General features: G+C 36.8%; 2 protein-coding genes across 2 annotated transcripts; both read right to left on the bottom strand.

The window, feature by feature from the left end:
• Nucleotides 1–478: 478 nt before the first annotated feature.
• calml4a (calmodulin-like 4a) lies at nt 479–3,991 on the bottom strand. Its single transcript, XM_026320312.2, has 5 exons — nt 3,855–3,991; nt 3,727–3,757; nt 3,432–3,572; nt 2,987–3,175; nt 479–1,412 (listed from the first exon to the last, which is right to left on the bottom strand). Exons 1-5 carry the CDS (start codon nt 3,855–3,857, stop codon nt 1,315–1,317), a joined length of 462 nt encoding a protein of 153 aa, XP_026176097.1. The 5' UTR covers nt 3,858–3,991; the 3' UTR covers nt 479–1,314.
• A 349-nt stretch (nt 3,992–4,340) lies between these two features.
• cln6a (CLN6 transmembrane ER protein a) lies at nt 4,341–12,990 on the bottom strand. Its single transcript, XM_026320311.1, has 7 exons — nt 12,803–12,990; nt 10,972–11,095; nt 10,756–10,854; nt 9,930–10,118; nt 7,802–7,857; nt 6,647–6,769; nt 4,341–6,007 (listed from the first exon to the last, which is right to left on the bottom strand). The coding sequence occupies exons 1-7, from the start codon at nt 12,856–12,858 to the stop codon at nt 5,740–5,742; spliced, it is 915 nt and encodes a 304-aa protein (XP_026176096.1). The 5' UTR covers nt 12,859–12,990; the 3' UTR covers nt 4,341–5,739.
• Nucleotides 12,991–15,398: the final 2,408 nt, after the last annotated feature.

Raw genomic sequence — 15,398 nt, 5'->3', positions numbered from 1 at the left:
TGTCGCGTATCTTAGCTCACAGGTGGAGCTAAGATACAGACACCATGCTATCTTTGCACTATAATGATGCATTAGTGATACTAAAGCTTAAAGGTGCCAGGAACAAAGTCTGTATCCTCCCAGTGTAGAAGTATGTTTCACTTTTTCAAGAAAAGACAAAACAAACGTCCTCAAATCCAGTGAAGAGAGTTAGTTAAGCATGGCAATGTTTACTCTTTAACAGAACAAGCTAACATTAGAAAGGCTGGACAGTCATATTGTTAATTGATTTTCTAAATTTCATTTACAAACACATTCTCACACTGAATTACAGTTGATGCTTGACTGCATGAATTAGAGTCAAACCGCAAATAAGATGAAAAGTTTTATTTTTCTCAGTTTGTTTAACAGTTTCTGTAGTTTTTTTTTTCTTAATCTGTTTGAACAGATTTCTGTGTATGATATATATGTGTACATGTAATGGTTTTTGTTGGTTTCCAAGCACAAAGTCCAGACTGTAGTCGTGTGGATGCCTACTTGCAGTTGGTATGTACAATATTCCTTAGATAGAAATGACATATGTCACAGATGTAGTACAGTAGCTGTTAAAAACAGTTACACACAAACTACAGTTACTTAAAATACCACTGTAAACCTCATTTAAATAAACTGTTAATAGGCATTTACATGTTTTAGAGAAAATGTTATTCATTTATTAATCATATGAATATTTATATACTTTGCTTTATACTATCAAATAAAACTTGTGAAAACAGTTATTTTATGGCAGTAGTCTTTATAAATACTATAGTGTAAATACAGACGCCAAATACCTGACAATAATACAGGCAGAGCTCAACGTGACAGAACAGCTGAAACTGGCAAAATAACAGAAATCAACTGAAAAACAATGTTAAACTCTAAAACTTTTGTCACATAAGCTTCTACAGAGAATGCAATTTGATACAGATGTGTGTTGATACATCATGAAAGGAAACTTTAACGCTCAGACATGCAGAGGTGCATTTATAAAATCTCAATCTGACATAAAATTCAAACTAATTTGTTTAAGTGGACAATCTGGTTTCAAAATTAGCCAATTAAATTAGAATTTAATGGTTTTAAAATTTGATCCTATTAAAGACATGTCCAACAGTATAACAGCAGGGCTTCTCAATGTATTCAGCCATACATACAAAATGTTGGTTATGGGTCTGACCAGAGTTTCTACATTTAAATAATCTGGGAATAATCATGAGGATGAAGTTACAAATATCCAAACTGCCAACTAACTGTTTCCCACCTTTAGGGAGTGTATTCTTTTTCCTTGAGGAATCAATAATCGACAGGTGGCAGCGTCACCATCTGAGTGAACTCTTCATAGTTGACAATCCCGTTTGATTTGACGTTTGCCTCTTTGAAGAGCTCATCCACTAGACAAAGAAGAGAGAAAATTGATTTGTAAGTGAACTTGGCAGGACAGAGTGCTGCCTGAAACTCATTTGTCTCCCATGATAATTCAGTACTTCAAAGTGTAGAGCTGCAATAACCATAAATTCTGTTTTAAACCAGATTGTGAGTGTGGCTGATAATCCTGGAGTTGTCATTAATCAAATGTGCTCTGTCCACAGCAAAACTGAAATTCTTCATCCAGTAACTGGGGATTTCGACTTAATTTACATGCTCAGGATTTTACATAAAATTATATTATCACCGTATGAAGGATTGTATGGATTATGCATCAGAAATCCTAACTTAACAATAAAACACATATTATACAGACCTATGCTATTTCTAGTTTTAATTACTTATATTTCTACTGAGATAAACTAGCTATGGATAATCAGATTGGTGAAATCATCTTCACCACAGTTGCTTTCTACTGTCAGGAGCTGAGCTGAGCCAAAGTGCCATTGTCTGCCCTTCTAGTATAGTGGCACCACTGTCTGGTTCAAGAGTTTGAGAATCCATCTATCTGATGGACATCTCCCACCAGCGTCATTTAAATAAAACTGCTTTATGTGCACAGCACCCACCCAGACGCAGTAAAGTGACAGTAATTTGAAGTAAATCTTTATATTCCTCTGAGGCCCGTAACTGTATAAATGACTGAGCTCAGGGTTTAAAAACTAATTCTGATGCCAAGTCCATCAAACCCTCTGCTTCAAAACTTTTGGATAGCTAATTTTTGATGCTTTGGCTCGCTAGTGCTGTCTCATCAATTTCCTCGACATGCCCCCAAAAAATAAATAAGTAGATAAAAAAATTCATCCTCTGTGTCTTTACATTTCAGTAAATATAAGCATCAGTCATTTTAGGAAATACAGTTACTGTATCTGTTTTTTGCCAAAGGTTAGATGAGAAGATCTATACTGCTTCCATATCTTTATGCTAAGTATGAAGCTTCAGTCAGCAGCTAACTATATTAGCATAGCATTGAAAACAGTTTACCTGGTCCTGTCCAAAAATAATCAAATACAAAGATGAGCTCTTTCCCTATTTCCAGTTGTTATACTAAAATAAATCAGCCGACTGTATATTAATACTTAACGTACGGAGGAGAGTGGTATCAATCTCCTCAGCTAACTACTAACAACAGAGCAAGCACATCACACATTTCTTTGAATACATTCACTGGTAATATATATACAGTATATTATTTAATATATATTATATTTCATATTAACATAAATAGCATCCAATAGTGTTATAAGTACTGTCATAACACTTTATTTTCTTGCATTTTTTTAGTTTAATTTGTAGTACTACAAATATAAAGCAGTTCTTCTAAATATTCAGATCTGTACATCTTACCACCACACTGGCCTGGCAGTGTTTTAAGGAACAATTTACTATCTCTGCAGGTAAATACACATGAAGTTAATATAATGCAGCAGTGACGGAGACGAAACATTTATTTCCTGACAGGAAAGGGGATAATGGGGTTAGGGGTCTGTCCTACTGCTGCTCGATGTGTGTCACAAGTCAATTCATCATTTTGTGGTACCTTCTTTGTCTGTGAGTTTCTCTCCTAACATGGTGAGCTTGGCCCGCAGCTCAGAGGCCTGGATGTATCCTTTCTTCTGCTTGTCTGTCATCCTCAGGGCCTCCAGGATCTCTGTCTTGGGGTCTTCCTGTTGCATCTGTCTGTGCATCATTGTCAGGAATGTCGAAAAGTCCAACTCACCTGTCTTTTCTGGGGGGGGGGGGTTAACAACAGATGGCTTTGACTTCAAGATTTTCATTCTAGACAGTAAATCAGTTAAACACGTTTGTACCTCGTTGCCTGCATTGTACAGTGATGTGCATGAAACCATTGTGATTTTACCCAAAGACGTCAAAGTTTTAGCACAGACTTGTTTCGGTGTGTTTAACTATGGTCACACTTAACAGGGGTTTAAAACCTTGACTGGTCCACAAACTAATTTGATTTACTCAATGTTGTACTTTACCGATTTTGTGAACTTGTAGATGTCTTTCAATTTCACCAAACGTAGGACTTGTACCCAGACAACGCATAACTGTGATCAGGTCTTTGGCATCAATCTTGCCCTTTTGTTTTTTGTCATACAAGGAGAAACACTCCTTAATCTCTGCAAAGGAAACAAAAAATATTGAATTACATGGGTAATTTATTTCATTGCATTACTTTTGTGCTTCCAAAACTTTCTTTTACATACATTTCAACCATTAGCAAGTGATAGCGATAGATATAAAACCACATGTGGTGCTTTGAAATGCTCTTACCATTGATTTGAACTGGGGTGAAGAATTTAGCCTGCAAGGTGACAATAGTATGGATTCACTTGGCAGATAAGTGCAAAAGAATGAAATATACAAAAAACGTTTAAATGCAACACATTTCTAGCTCTTACCATTCGTGCAATTTCTCTGCGTCATTCCAGGAAGGAGTTTTTCTGTAGCCTGCGTCAACTGTCCCTCCACCCGTTTAAAGTCCACCTCCAGCCACGTAATTTAATATGTGTTGCTGTGGAAACACAGATACCAGATCCACAGTGCTGCATTGTGCTTTCCCTTTCCACCCCTTCAATAAATTATTACTTATTCACCATATGGCCTTACAGTGTCATAACAAAATAGGGCAATACTGTAGGTGTAAAGATAGTTGATTTAAAGCACACAGTCGATTTCAACATTTTAACTAAGAAACTGAGAAAAATCAAACCAATGAGGAATTGATAACTAAACTGTAACTACACGGTGTTTTTCAAATCACATATATCATTTCAAACAATGGAACAGTACTTCACAAAACATACAGAATCGCAATTTTACAATAAGAACAATAATTTGTGAAACAAATATGTCCAAGCATAAAAAACAATTTAGCAGTAAATTTTTAAAAACATTTGCATTTTAATAGTCATCCACTCTTTGCTCTAACCTTTTGAATAACATTAATACATCTGTACAATAGACTTCGTCTTTAACACTGTAATACTGTATGTTGTCAATAGGGCTGAGTTATAAAATGTCACCTCAACAGTTAGTAGTACTGCACCATAAGCACTTATGGATAAACCAGTTCACAAGATGAGAACATCATGGCAAATTTCAGCAAAACCTGTCAGAATGTGAAGCCTTAAAAGACCTGAGACAATCTATTCTTTTCTTTTCTAACTATAGCACTGAAACACTCCATTTAGTGTTGTTTCAAAACCCTGCTCTCTGACTAACCAACACTCTGTTGTTTATATAATACTGTCATGTTACTTTAAAATTCTCATTAATATCGTATCTTGGTTTTATCTTTGTGTCTAAATAGTTGTTTTTACGGTTTTCAGCTTTTCTTCTTCTAATAGGTCCCTGTATCTGTATTTTGTTTTTGACTTTGGTTATATCACTCAACCAGTAATCCATATAGTTTTTCATATCAACATGTTTAAAGATCAGCATCACTGTGGTCAGTCATCAAACGATTAGATTCTTACAGTTTTTTTTCTATTATATACTGAACCTTTATATTCACGTTAAGGTTGATCATAAAATGTCAACTGTTTCATGTACCTTTCTGGTTAAGAGGCATTTGCAAAGCAGGGTGTTACCCCAGTGTCCCAAACCCTCAGGGGCTTCAAAGGTGATTAGTTTCAGATAATTTGATAAATTACAGAATTGTTTGACAAAAAAGAATTAAACATTGAAATGATAAGGGCACTAAGCTGGCTAGTGTGTTAATACTTCCCCTGGTTTTCCACCTTCAGCACTGTAAAGATGGACAGATTTCCACTATGGCTGATTAAAAACACAGGTAAAACAAGTAGGCAACATGCTCGCAGGCTCTGTCTCACATAGGTAACACAAGGGACTGTAAAAAAAAAAATCCTAAAAATTAAACTTAAAATATTTTTGTATGAGAAGTGAAGAGGCTCAGTTATTTCTGCTAACCTGTCGTTAATGTGATGGATTCATGTGACCTGACTCAAGCAGTTTTTACCGATCTGATGCAAATATTTTGCAAAGCATCTCGACCTGTTAAAGTCTATTTGTATCAACACAGGAACAGAGGAGACAAATGCTGTTCTGAACACAGTAGAACCTCGTGTTTAACAATGAGGTTGGTGCACGTCAGCATCTTCATCGATTGTCATTGTGCGAGTGTAGCCAGTAGCTACAGATAGAAAAGAAAAGAGATGCTTCATTCAGTCCAGACAAATGTACGTAAGTGTCTTTTGATTTCAGGATATTCAGAAAAACTTTTTTCTTGAGACACAAAGGGACACTGACCTAGGCAGGTATAAATCAGTGGTTCTTGATATACAAAGTGTAGTAGGACCAGGGTTCTGGTACATAAATGAGTCCAGGGTACTTTTTACGTAGCACAGGGTCGTTCCACAGAAAGACAACCCACACAACCACCAGAACCACAGTGACAATGAAACTACAGAGTAGAAAAAGACCATTGCTGTCTGGGCAGAGGCCTTTACGCTGTTGATGTATCACCACGGCAACCATCGCAAGGAAGGTGAGGAGGAAAAGTTCAGTGATCTGACCTTCAGTGACCAAGTACCTTGAAAGAAATAGCAGGAGTCAGAAACTCATAGAGAAACTAACTTTTAAAGGTTCAATGTGTAATATTTAGTGTGATCTATTAGCAGAAATGGAATATAGTGTTCATAAATATGTGTGTAATCACTAGAAAATACCCACTGTTGCATTTTCTTTATTATAAATTAGCCTTTTAAATCTACATAGGGAGCAGGTCTCCTTTCTCGGAGGCAGCTGTGTTGTGCTGCCATGTTTCTATGATAGCCCTGGACTGGACAAACCAAACCCTGACTCTAAACAGGGAATTGTGTTTTGTTTTAAATGTACATGATTTTTATCACTGTGTCCTTTTCACTGATATCTGCTTACAGGTAAGTAATATACGTAAGTAATATATATTTTTTAATTTTTTCATACCAAATCAATCGCTCTTTCCCCTTTACCTTAAATTTTGCTATTGTTGCTGTGTATATCAATGTCCATGTGCAATCTTTGGATTACAAAACTAAACTGAAATAATCCCTGCTGTTTCTAAAGAAATGACCAACTATTTCTCTAGTGTCATATTATTCAGACATTGACTATAAATATGTTTTTCTTTGATAAAACATTTGTGTCATATATTTATAAAGGTTTTCAAATATGTAAGAAGGCAACGGACCAATAGTAGAGTGCACTGGGTCCCAGTAACAGCCAACCAGACACAGGAATCTTCTTCTGTTCTTCAGCCTCAGCGAAGCAGCCGGTGAAGTACATGAACAGGATGATGAAGAAAGGAATGTACCTAAAATCAAACAAGAGGCAAGTGCTTTTAAATTATACTGAGATGTACGTACTTATTTGCAAAGGGCTGGTGTAAAATTTAATTTAAGAAATACAACATGTGCTTTATTTCTATATGTCCACATACGTTTAGTTGAACTTCTCAATCAAATATTTAAAAAAAAAAAAAAACCCAAAAACCAAAACTTCTTTCTGCTGAAGGTGAGCTCCAACAAAACACAGAGAACAGCTTAGTCAAAAACATGATTTGATTCAGTATCGTGAACAGTTTGGGCCAGAAAAAGATTTTAACATCAATTAATGAACTGATATCTGATTTTCATAATGAATCAGGACCCTTAGTAAAACCATCATTTTGAAGTAGTATGTTAAACGGCAGATGACAGTAACAAATTCTTCATTAACAGTTTTATTGTACAACAAACAAAACAGAAATCACTGCAGTGTGAGAGGTGAGTTTATTTTCTCGCAACAAATCTGTCAAACTAATTCTGCCTGTAAATCAGTTTACTCTGTGAATAAAAGACACTCAAAATCCCTGCTGGACCGTGGTTGTAGCATATTGCTGCCTTTGTGCCAGTGTCCTTTTTACCATGCCAAGATCAATAAATTGCCCTTACAAGAACAAGCTGCAGTACAGAAATGTCAATCCAGCCACTCTATATGCATCTACACTTTCAAATCAGCACTCTAAGCTTCACCAAGTCAGAGTGAACTGTCACCACAGTGTTTTGAATAAGCTCAGGGTGCTCATCCTAAAATCTGTTTTGTATTTAAAATGAAAAGAACCACAGATTCCAGAAAATGTAAAACTGGCTGCAGTTCTTCTCTACATGTTTTCTCTTTAATTGGTTTCTGGCCTTCATGTGCTTTCCAATAACATTAATTACAAACATATTTGCATTCAAACTTAAACAGAGAGACTAAACAAACCCTGGTTCATAGCAAACCATTCCATCCTGGATTCTGCTGCAACCCATTCATTTCCAAGCATTTCATATGCATGACCTAAATAATTTTTAGAAATACATACCACATTAAGTGTCCCAGGTGCTCATCATAATAATACAGCAGCTCAAATGAATCAATCTGTAAAAAAAGTATAATAGGCTCAGTAATTACTAGAAACAGATTACAACATTAACAACTACTGTATGTTTCAATCGCTCTGTTATATTCTGCATAGATCCTGTTTGCTCTGCTTTATGCAACAGTGCCACCAACTGTTCAAATACCGTTTACCCTGCATGATGCCAGTTAGGTAGAAATGGCATCTACACAGGAAGAAAAATTAAACATACAGCTAATAAATAAGTGCAGAAACAAAAGTATAAATGTCATTATGCAGGGCATGAGGGGTTAGTAAATGGTTTGATTATATAAAAATTGTGTGTGTCATATAATTTGCACCTGTATTGCTGAAGTAAATCCTCATTTAAAGTTAAGACCGTTCTTAAAATATTATGAGTGCACACACAGGAGACATGTAGACTTCTACATGAGTTCTACTCGTAAAACTTCATCAACAGATGTGGGGCAGTAAATACTTAAACAATTGAACACCAGATTTGAATTTCTACAAATAAATTAAACAGCATCAAACAGACTCATCCACACCATGTGTTACATTATCATTTCTCAGATTGATCTCAAAGTTTTCTTAGATGACAGCTCTGATTTCTGACAGTAATCATTTATAGTATGTTTACATTAACATATATTCCTCCTGAGACCCAGACTATTCATTTATGTCCTCTGCAGTCTCCATTTTGTCTGAGCATCAAAACAAAGTTCCCCTCGTCCCACCCAAACACATGATGTAATATTGGAAAGGCCAGGGCATCCTCTATTGAGCACAACAGGACTTAGTACGTAGCTCAAGTGAGTCAAAAGATATAGACCAAAAACAAATGGCCACTACAGAGGACATAATGAATAGACTGGGTCTCAGGAGGATGATCATCTCTAAGTGATACATCACTACAGTGCATGTATTACATTTACACTAACAGTATTATTCCTTGACCGGACAAACTTGAATTAACACACATAATACCTATCAGCCAATGATAGTGAAGTGTTAATATAAAGGCATTAATAGACCCTTTATATCTAGTGTGAAGGTGTCTGTGGGCTTACATGCACTTTAGTCACCTCATTATTATCAGCTTTCTGCAGTATCTTGATTTGTGAAATATCATGGAAATCAGAAATTCTCTTTAGGAGCCAAGATAAACCCAGACAATATGAAGCATGATATCTACTAGAGAAAACTGAGAAACCCTTTGTCTGGTACAATACAGTCATACCTCAATTCCAAATGGGGCTTTTATAGTTGCAGAAATGGAATGAAAACATTATTTATGCTAGCTGTGCATCATTGTATAAAAAATAATGAAATACAAAGTCTGAAACTGACCTGAAAAAATAGGTTTAAATAATTCAGTTTTTCAGAAAAAGATGCACAGTAGGAAAAAAACTGCACCTGCACTCTCGCTGAGCTGCTCTGAAAAAACAAAACAATAAAAAAGAAAAAAAAAAAAAAAATCCATTCCTACTTTAACATGTCTGTAAATAGGTTTCTTATGTAACATCCATTTTAAACTATTTTATTAATCTTTTCTATTTACAATACTTTACTTTTCTGCACATAAATGTTAATCTATATACTGTAATAAGTCTGTCTCCTCTATCCTCATACTGATACATAAACATCTTGGTTAAAACCTTGTCACTGTCAAAGGTATGACAGTGACAAGGTTTCACCTAAGAAACGAGATCCTGAAATCTTAAATAACTTCCATTAGATCAAACATGTGGGAAAATACAGATATGGTTTGGGTGCTGTGCTGTCAGTTTTAGGTGAACAAGAAAAGCTCTTTTTTAAGTCACAACAAGCAACACAAAAATATTTGCATTACATTTTGACAGATGATAAAGTATAATGATAGTCTTTAGTTGTATAGCTGCAAGTTTTGTGTCATATTCGGTTCCCCCATCAGTTGTTTTTGCTTGAAACCTTAACCAAAGCGAATCTTATCCTAACAAAACCTGAAATAGCCAGCAGATAAAACACCACGATGGAAACCTAACATGCAATTTTTGACAGTCTTCCCCGTGTAATAATGTACTCTGCCCTACTCATCCAAACACAGTCTTACCAGTGAAGCAGGTTTTAGGTCTTTGATGATAGGGTTGTCTCTGACGGACAGATGGAGCTGGTAGCCACTCAGGATGAGGCGATGATTGATGGAGTCTCCTACAAGGTGGATGCTGGCTCCCATGACAAAAGTGATGACAGAGAGGTAGACCGCTGAGCGGGGCAGTGCCCTGGGACTGCGCTCAATCAGCTGAATGGAGCAGCAGAACACATAATCTATTTATCTATTTGTATGATAGCAACTGTACTACTTTTAAACTATTTTAGTTACATCTTCAGGAATTTGTATAAACTGCCCCAAACTTAAAGCCTTTTTCGTCTTTGTTCCTGTCTCACTGCTCTTTGCCCCTCATGCTTTCAGGGATCAAACCTCATTTTAGACTATTTTGTGTCAATAGTCAATGTAGCTTTAAAAAAAATCAGTAATAGGAAAAGAATACACAAATTTTTAAATGTGCCAATTTTGCTTCATTAAGCCAAATGTGAGCATGATGGACAACATGCTGAGTTAGACATGGGTTTCTGCATTCAGGCTCATTATAATCATAGTCACGTTAAGGAGACATGTTTGTACAGTCAATCACTTTCAACAGTGATAAAACAAGAGAGAAGTGTTGATACTCAAACATTAATTAGTTAACTGTAAAATCACGAAGTAATATTCAGCAAAATAAATACATACCTTTTCAGTACAATTTTGGCAGAATTAAATATAGCAGTAGTAAGTACTATAGTCAGTGCCAAAGTACAGTAGCTTTATTGTCTAATACTAAAAATCCTTAGTTCTTTAAACAGTCACTAAAGCTTGTTGTTGTGTTACTACTTACCTTGAGCATAAGAAATGGTGTTATGACATTGTAGACCATGTGGAAATAGTCTCCAGCACTGGGCTTGTTCAGGGGAAACCACTCCAGAGGAAGGATGATCTAATACATATAATATCAAGAAACTATTGGTGTTCAGTGCTCCATGGACTATAACCATCCATTTCATTTTTGAAAATGAATGGAATTGAATGTGAAATGTAAATCCAGTCTCCCTACCATGACAATAGGCCTTCCAAAGTCCAGTATCCAGTTCTGCAGAGTCAGACAGAACCACAGGTCAAAGTGGAAGTGCTTTTCTTTTTTTTTCTTCTGTGGCACACTTTCCTTCAAGCCAGCAGTGCTGTCAACACACATTTACAACTCTAAGTCATTGTAATAATGCAACACTGCAAAGGGCAGCACACAGTTTGAGCACTTAACAGACATACTGAATAATGTAGCAAAATAAGGTTTACTATTGTTTACTACTGTAATAAATTCAGGTTAAAGTGTGTTTTACTTTGCTGTCTCACTTGTCTAATTTATCACTACTGAAAGTGCTAGCCCACTTCCTTCACATTAAGGTAACAAAGCCTAAAGGGCATTCAGATGGCAGAGCTACTGAAAAGAACAACTTTCTGTAAGCCTTTGTGCCTGGCAGGTTATGGTAAATGGGAAAACCATATAATATTGTGCATAATCCATCATACGTTTTTTGTTAATGGTTAAATTACTGCATGTTTATCATTATGACAATTCACCGCACTCGACAAAGGCAGTCAGATGGTATATGCACCAGCAGCAGTGGATTTAGTGACCTATTAAACTTATTATACACTGTGTAGTGGAGAATATGTAGTATGGCAATAAAAAGATGAGCGTTGTTATATATAGACTAATCTAGGTCCTTCAACCCTGCCTGTCAAATCAGGCAAAAGGAACACAAGCTGCTTTTTAACCCCAGAAAAATATTTATTAACTACTGACAGATCTGTCATCATTCATATGTCCAGGCAGCATTTCATTTGATGGCAGAAATATGGGTCATGAAATTGTAAACCTTAGTGAAGCCTTTGAAAAAAATCCTTCAATACAAGACCAACAGTTAATCTGAGATGTAGTCCACCACATATTATAATTTATTATTTGAGTATAGTGTCTGAATTCACAGTGTGTGAATGTGTACACTATATTTTTTTTAACAAACTCTACAATGGATTGAAAAACTAGCCTTTTTTGTTACTGCACATCTGAAATTTTCTTTTTGTATGTTGACAACCACTTTAGGTTTCTACTTCCTGTACATCTGGGATACTACTGAAATTTTTAATTGTTAATTTTGTTCCACTGCTAACAGCAGGCCACTTTTCCATCTGTTCAGACCCAGAACATATCCAGTTCACTGTAATATATGACAAATATAGCTGTCAATCTTCTCATTTTGCTTTAGTGTTGTTTGAAAAATTCTTGAAACAATCAATTATCCAATAAGTTGCAGACAGCTTTTTTGCTCACCAAAAATTGTATTAATCTATTAATAATTTCATTTACAGAAGACGTGAAAAAACCTAATGTGCATTTTCACAGTTGTCTTGTATTTTATAAACAAAATGACAAATTAATCAAAGATGCAGTCACGTGACAGGAGCACCGACAGTAAACTCTCTGACAGTACGGAAGCCTGCAGACAAGAGAGAGGTAACCACAACCACCTTGGTAGCACTATTTATTTATATCTGTCACATGTAGATACTACATGTCACTGTAGTATTTTTGCCGTCTTGGTTTGTTTATTGAGGAACAACGACACTTGACAACAAATATGTTGATGTTGACACTGGCTCAGAAACTGAGACATTTACTTAATTTGCGCATTTTCGCTTTCAATTGCTCATCCGCCCAGAGACTTTATGAAGTCCCACCAACTCCAGCACTTGTTTCAGAACGGACGATGAGCTGTAATTGAGGACAAAGGTTTACAAAGACGTTAAATATTTCATATCCTAATATTTTTCAATCGACTCAGCCTTTCTCCAACAGGAGCCTAGCGCTAATGTTGTGTACAAACCTAATTTGTGTTGTCCTATGTAAAGCGTTGCCCCGACGTTTTCGTACAGACTGCATTTTCTGTTCCGTTCCGCCTCTCGTTGGACTACCTAACTCTTCTCGGTGTCTGTCCCGTTCTTCAGATTAGTGGTCGGTAACCGGAGTCACTAAAGTACCGACAGTTACCAAAACATCTTGCTGTAAGTTCACTTCCTTGTTCCCGCCTTGTTTCGGCCCGTCTTAGACGGATCTGATTGGTGGATTAGACATCAACCAATCACGTTGCAGCAGAGGAGATGGGGCACAGTTAACCCTGCGTAGCGCTTCGTAGGCATCAAATTACAAAATGATATAAAATACATTTTAAAATACTTTCTACGCATAAAATTGAATGTTATTGAGCTTGGAATGAGGAGGAATGTTTATACGATTCTAGTGCTTCATTATAAAAAAATTATACATTTAAAAAAGTGTCTTCAATTCACACTGTGCCAATGTTTCGATAAATGACAGGCAGCAAACACACTTGTTTATTTAAATGTACAGTCAAGTTGAAAGTCTATTGTATCATTTGTTCACAACAAAATGGCATACCAGCGATCAGTGGAAACCAAAACCATCAGCCTTTGGTGTACTGTAAAATTGCACTGAAAATCAAAGTTTAAACTGCAATATTATGCAAGTTGCATCAGTGTCATCATGGCAACTCAAAATGTGACTCAGAAGAGTGGATGGCCCCCACATGCCTGTATGCATGCACCAAGATTGGATTTAGGTCAGGGGAACATTAGGGTCAGTCAATGGCATCAATGCCTTTATCATCCAGAAACTGCATACATACTCTGGGCACAGGAGACCAGGCATCGTCCTGCACCAAGAGGAACCTAGGGACCACAGCACCTGCATAAGCTCTGGCAGTCACTCTGAGGATTTCATCCCGGTACCTCACAGAAATCAGGTTATTGGTGGCTATGACGTGAAGGTTTCTGCAGCCCTCCAGGGGCATGACCCTCGAGACCGTCACTGACCCACCACCAAACCAGCTATGGTCGAAGATGTTACAGGCAGCATAACGTTCACCACAGCATCTCCAGGCCCTTGGCTCATCTCACACCCATCACATGTGGTCAGTATGAACCAGGGTAGGGTTTAAAGACAACGGGGCCCCAGTAGTGGATCTGTCAATTCTTGAATTCTCTGGTGAATGCCAGAACTGCACAGTGCTGGACTTTGAGCAGAGGATGTACTAGAGGATGTCAGGCACTATAACCAAACTCAAGTGTGTTTCTTTGATCAGAAACATGCATGCCAGTAGCCTGCTGGAGGTCATTTTGTTGTACGGTTGCAGTGCTCCTCCTGCTCCTCCTTGTGCAAAGGTGCAGAAACCAGTCCTGCTGCTGGGTTGTTCTATATGGCCATATAGAAGATAGATACCATCTCCTGGTATCTCCTTCATGCTCTTGAGACTGTGTGGAGGAGACAGCAAACCTTGCAACTGAAGGTTTGGATATGCCATCTTGGAGTGCAACCGGATTGGGTTGCAGGTTCTGCCTCATGCTACCAGCATTGACAGAACACTAGCAAAACACAAATGTTGAGAAGAATAGGTCAGGAAGAATAAGGAGAGAGCATTTGTCTGCAACAACCACATGCAAAACCATTCTCTTTTTGGGGAATGTCTTGTTTTTGCCTATCCACCTGTTGTTACTTTTCATTTCCACTAAAGCAGGTGAAACAGATTTACTTTTTCCTGAACCTAAAACAGAGAATAAAATAAATATTAAGTCTCACTGTGGCATGAATGTTCTTATCACAAGGTCTTGATGTGACTTCCTAATTGTTGTGCCTCATACATTAATTAAATACCCAAATTGAATAATGCAGCTGTTGTTTTCCCTTTCCTGCAGAAAAAAAAAGAATTGCTTGTTATTGTACTGAATAATGATTTATTATCATTTTGAAGGCTCCATGTTAGGATGTGACTCAGGAACAGAAATTGTTTCCCTCTGTCGAGCTGGTTCTAAAATCCTGGGCCTCCTTGTTCTGTGATTTGACTTTAAAGGAGACCGCATTATTGATTTTTCATTGTGCTTTAATTATATGATTTGCTATCTTGTTAATCGCCAGAGGAGCATAGTTAAGCTTTAGGCTCTGTCTTTTTCTAGCATCACAGAAGGAGAAGGCCAATACAAGCAGCCCCAAAGTGTCCCTTCTCTTTCTCAACAGATAGAAATGATTTATCTTTATTTTGAAGTCTTGCACAAAATGATTTGTTTAGACACTTCAATGCTGCAAGTGCAGTGTTGTTGTCTTACCCTAATACCCCTGTTTGAGTTTTAAAATTTAATCAGATTGTTTTCAGTGTTTTGCTGTCAAAGAAAGCATCAAGCAGAGCAGACATTAATACACTGAGAACATGTTGATGTCTCCATCTGCTCTGTAGTTTTTGTTGAAATACTTTCAGGTTATTTTGGCATTTTATTGTGCCATAAGATTAATGACGTCTCAGAGCATTAACATTGATTTAGGCTGTTAGATGTTGCGGTTTAAACCAAGCAAGTTAAAATGTTTTTGACATTTTATTTGTATCAATTCCTGTGAAAAGCTTTTTTTCTATA

Source organism: Mastacembelus armatus, chromosome 3, assembly GCF_900324485.2.
Source record: "Mastacembelus armatus chromosome 3, fMasArm1.2, whole genome shotgun sequence".
Lineage (NCBI taxonomy): Eukaryota > Metazoa > Chordata > Actinopteri > Synbranchiformes > Mastacembelidae > Mastacembelus > Mastacembelus armatus.
Note: the sequence above shows the minus strand (reverse complement) of the source record. Positions and strands in the feature narration are given on the sequence as shown.

What these genes read in the sequence shown, in the direction of transcription:
- calml4a (XM_026320312.2), bottom strand. An exon ending in TCTACAAGTTCACAAAATCG is followed by an intron (nt 3,176 to 3,431) that starts GTAAAGTACAAC and finishes CCCCCCCCCCAG; the next exon opens with AAAAGACAGGTGAGTTGGAC. An exon ending in GAAACTCACAGACAAAGAAG is followed by an intron (nt 1,413 to 2,986) that starts GTACCACAAAAT and finishes TTCTTTGTCTAG; the next exon opens with TGGATGAGCTCTTCAAAGAG.
- cln6a (XM_026320311.1), bottom strand. Translation starts at nt 12,858, where the DNA reads ATGCAGTCTGTACGAAAACGTCGGGGCAACGCTTTACATAGGACAACA. An exon ending in TTGGAAGGCCTATTGTCATG is followed by an intron (nt 10,855 to 10,971) that starts GTAGGGAGACTG and finishes TATATGTATTAG; the next exon opens with ATCATCCTTCCTCTGGAGTG. An exon ending in CACCATTTCTTATGCTCAAG is followed by an intron (nt 10,119 to 10,755) that starts GTAAGTAGTAAC and finishes TGCTCCATTCAG; the next exon opens with CTGATTGAGCGCAGTCCCAG.